Raw genomic sequence first — 4,142 nt, forward strand, 5'->3', positions numbered from 1 at the left:
TGAATTTCAGGTCTGAAGATGTAAAATCTTTATCGTGTGGGAGGGGGGGGGGGGAATACCCTCCCCCCACCGTGAGACGGATCGACGCCCCTGCTAGCAAAAGGTACTTAATGCAAAAATCAGCAGTAAATTAACATAATTTATCACTGTAATTCTGTAATTCAAATAAATTGTGATATAAGAAAATCAACCTCGGTTTTTTATTTCAATAAAATTCATTTCAACTATACTTCATTTTTAACCAGTGAAAGGTAATATATACATTTAGCAAATTGCTTTGTATAATGATTTGCAAGATGTACAAGTCAGGGGCGGATCCACGAATTCCGTAAAGGGGGGGGGGTGCAAAAATATATTTCTGGTGCCACTTCCGGGTTTAATCATCTGACAAGCAAAAAAAAAGTGGGTGTGGGACTCCAGCACAATACTTTTCTGGTGCCACTATAATCGAAAATTAAACTATCATTTTTCTTATTATTTCTTTTATTTCAAGAAAGGGGGCACCCGGTGCGCCCCCCCCCCCCCCTGGATCCGCCACTGCAAATGTTTGTACGAATACATTGTAATAAATAATGAGGCATGCAATATACACTTTTCAGTGGAAACAAAATACGATGGAATTAGTGATCTACTGAAAAGCGAAGCTATTGGATGCTCCACATCACTGATTGGCCACTGGCTTAACCACGGATTTCAATGTGGCTCACGCGTTTTGATGAGCTTTTTTTTTGGGGGGGGGGGATGGTATCCAGAGGACATAATCATGACATCCTAGGGACTGTACGAATGTGATTTCCTTCATTTCCTGGGATTTTTCACGGGTAGTCTAAGAATTTAACACTTGGCATCTTAATATTCGGTTATCCCACTTTCCTGCACAATCGTTAATGACACGGAGAACGCCTCGCTTCTCCATATTCATGAGCAGTTCAAACTCGTGTGGCATTTTATGACCATTTTCCGTGTAGTTCATTGGCATCTCATCGTAGTAGTGGTACCTCAGAGTTCGGTTTGTCGGATCTTGGTAAAACGGATAGAAACCAAAGAGGCGGATCTCACTGCAGAACTGAGTAGCCGCGGTGTAAATGGCAACGCCCGTGGACGGAAACGTTAGGTTGAAGACACTGTCCAGTGTATAAACAAAGGATATTTACACAATGAGTAATGCAAGATATTCAAAGAAACATGATTTGGAGGGGAAACAGCTGTCTCTAATACGCATTCGCATACCTAAAATTCAATAAAGAATGTCTGACAACGTGTAAATTCCTTTATCTACTCAATGGTATAAAATTCCGAAATTCCATTTGTTTGTTTTTTCTTTCGTGTTTCCATGTGACCACCTGAAGTTCCATCTTCTTCCCCACCCCTCTCTGTAATCTGTTATTATACCTGTCAGATCTCACTCCATCAGCCAATATTCTGTACCTACTTGGTGCTTCTCCAGCTTTAATGTCATCAGAAATTTAGTAGATGTCCTGATTACACACTATACACACTTTCTCCACACTTTTCAGGTTTTATGGGACGAACATATGCTGCATTAAACACCCATTAATTCTATTGCCTCCCTTGTTTCTTTGCTTTTTGTTCATTTATTTTATTCGTTAACGAATATAAGAATGCTTTTAACTGTTAACTTGTTCCAGCAAGACCAGAGACATTTATAACAAAGCGAATATTTACAAACAATTTTGACATAGATTAGAAGTAATCAATACGTGTACAAATAGAAAAAATAACTAACATGGAAATGCTATTTACTAAATGAATTTAGATAAGAACTGTAGAAAGTCATCACATACAGCAATAAGAAGCTAGAAAGCATTGGATAATGTATTAAGATGCAGATAAGAGTTAAACAAATTTAAGCGATGAACAAATGTTGAACGGGACACGGGGTAGGACAAAATAGAAATGGATTAACTTGCTGTGAACAAATATATGAGTATACAAAACCGACTTTTAGATGTAAATTGTTGCGATGGTTTGTTCTATTTCTTTAAGTAAAAAAAATCAACATATTCTATACCGTATGATAAATGTTTTACATATAAAGGGCATGGTAAGAAAAATATAGTGAGGGGAGCCCATTTTCAGTAGTGACAAGGATTGTCACTACTGGTCTTCCGTGGGGTCCTGTTTTACAAGAAAGTAGTTCGCACAAAATCAAAATCATATCGTTTACACGCATTAAAAGGAAAGAGTTATACAGTATGTCCCCCCCCCCAAAAAAAAAAAAAAAAAAAAAAAATTACAATCGGATTTTCGCATTGATAAACTGTCTAAATGCTACTTTAGGGTATTAAAACATAACATCTTAGCTCTATTTTGCAGAAAATCCCATTCAATTTGGTGAAGTAGTCACAGAGAAATGTTATTGTAAAGCATGTCATGGATCAGATTCTTCCAAGTTTAGCAATTGGATAATACTCTTGGAACTGAATATTAATGTGTATAAAGATAATGGACAGAACTTGGAGGGAAGGGATTCCTGATATGCTCTACAAAACTCCTCAATTCTCTTTGACCACTGAAGCAAATCGGATGGGGTTTTCTGCAAGACGTGAGTAATAAGTTATAATTTCATACCCTAAAATTGTATTTGGATTGATTCACTATCTTTAAAGCTATCATTGTGGAGGGTTCCATTGTAGTTTTTTTTTTTGTATGACATGAAAAAAGAAAGCAAAACCCAAGCCTCACGTGAGAGACGACGATGGGAATGATACCTTTTTGCAAGCGTCATCGGTGCACTGGGACTATATGCAAATGAGACGTGGATCCCAAACTTGTGGAGAAACGTTAGTGCATCTTTGAAGTCCTTAAATCGCCCCAGTCCTTTGAAATGCCACAAGATGCTGCCATTTACAGCTCGAAGTCTGTCAAATAATTCTCGGCATTCGTCCGTGAATTTTTTGTATCTTAAATTCACAGGCTTTTTACTGAAACACTTTGTTACTTTCCTGTACTGGTACAAATTCAGCGTCATAATGTTAACCTTCGACCCAACGTCTCGACCATATTTCCCGCCAAAGTACGCCAGATTCAGACGAATGACCATGTCCGCTTCATCTATGACGTCACCACAAACGCTGTCGTCAAGGATTCCACCATTGCCGACAATAGAACATGTTCTCACTTTTGGAACTGGCCTGGTTTGCTTGTTTTTGACGACGACTGATTTTGTCTTCGATATTTTCATTTCAAGGGGTGTCATGTGGGGCTTGAACACTTGGATAGCTTGGCTGTCTGACGTCAAAGACGAAACCCTGCTCCTGCAGACAAGGAAATACAAGAAGTTTGTGGAGTCTATAATTTAGTCAATTAATTTGAAGGGGAAACTTTACAGTGATGATGCCATTATCCATGAGGATAAGTAACAAATACAGTGGAGTCCTGTTATAACGAAGTCCACGGTACTGGCAGTTTTCTTTCTTTATATCGAAATTTAGTTATAACTGAACAAATAAAGAATAGAACGTGGAGCGGATGACCTTGCGGCCTGAATTTTCACTTCGTTATAACCGCGTTCGTTATAATGGAGTTGACTGTATTGTCATTTAACGAAATTTCCCAACCCGTTTAGAGAGTATAACTTTTCTTGAATACAACACGACAGGACAACAATGGACAATGAAGTCGACTGTTACAGTGAATGCCTTCAAAAATGCAAATCGGTTGTTTGCATCCTGGACGGATGAATCAATCTGTGAGCCTTTACACTCCTAGGAAAAACGGGTTTCATAGATCTTCACTGTTTATTTCATGAAAACTGATGTAGCTTCTTTGAACATCTGGAATGCATTAGGCATAATATACATATGAATATACATATATGAATTGATGTGTTTGTGTGTATTCATGCATATATGTTTATTTGTTATTAGCTAATATGATGAAGACTGTTTTCGTTCTGAAGTGATTCGCACGAATGTATCGGTGGCTGATCGATACCTCGCCTATTCCAGTATTTTAATGCACAAAAATGATTCATACAATTATGTAGACACTTTCTCAAATGAAGTCATATTGTATTTACCGGTCTAGCAATCCGGAGGTCTCGGGTTCGACTCCCGATGGAATCCCATTTTCTTTGCTCACTTTTCCACTAATAATTTATATTCTTTCTGGTCAGTTTA

General features: G+C 38.0%; 1 protein-coding gene across 1 annotated transcript; it reads right to left on the minus strand.

Annotated features, from left to right (window-relative positions):
* Positions 1-826: 826 nt before the first annotated feature.
* On the minus strand, positions 827-3,220 carry LOC140245289 (alpha-2,8-sialyltransferase 8B-like). The gene is made up of 2 exons (XM_072324874.1): positions 2,733-3,220; positions 827-1,124 (listed from the first exon to the last, which is right to left on the minus strand). Exons 1-2 carry the CDS (start codon positions 3,218-3,220, stop codon positions 827-829), a joined length of 786 nt encoding a protein of 261 aa, XP_072180975.1.
* Between the last annotated feature and the right edge of the window lie 922 nt (positions 3,221-4,142).

The sequence above is a fragment of the Diadema setosum genome, chromosome 22, assembly GCF_964275005.1.
Source record: "Diadema setosum chromosome 22, eeDiaSeto1, whole genome shotgun sequence".
NCBI lineage: Eukaryota > Metazoa > Echinodermata > Echinoidea > Diadematoida > Diadematidae > Diadema > Diadema setosum.

Bases quoted from the DNA above. Each gene is read 5' to 3' on its own strand.
- LOC140245289 (XM_072324874.1), bottom strand. From the start codon at position 3,220: ATGACACCCCTTGAAATGAAAATATCGAAGACAAAATCAGTCGTCGTC. The intron at 1,125-2,732 runs GTATCATTCCCA...TACACTGGACAG, and splicing joins CCGATGACGCTTGCAAAAAG to TGTCTTCAACCTAACGTTTC.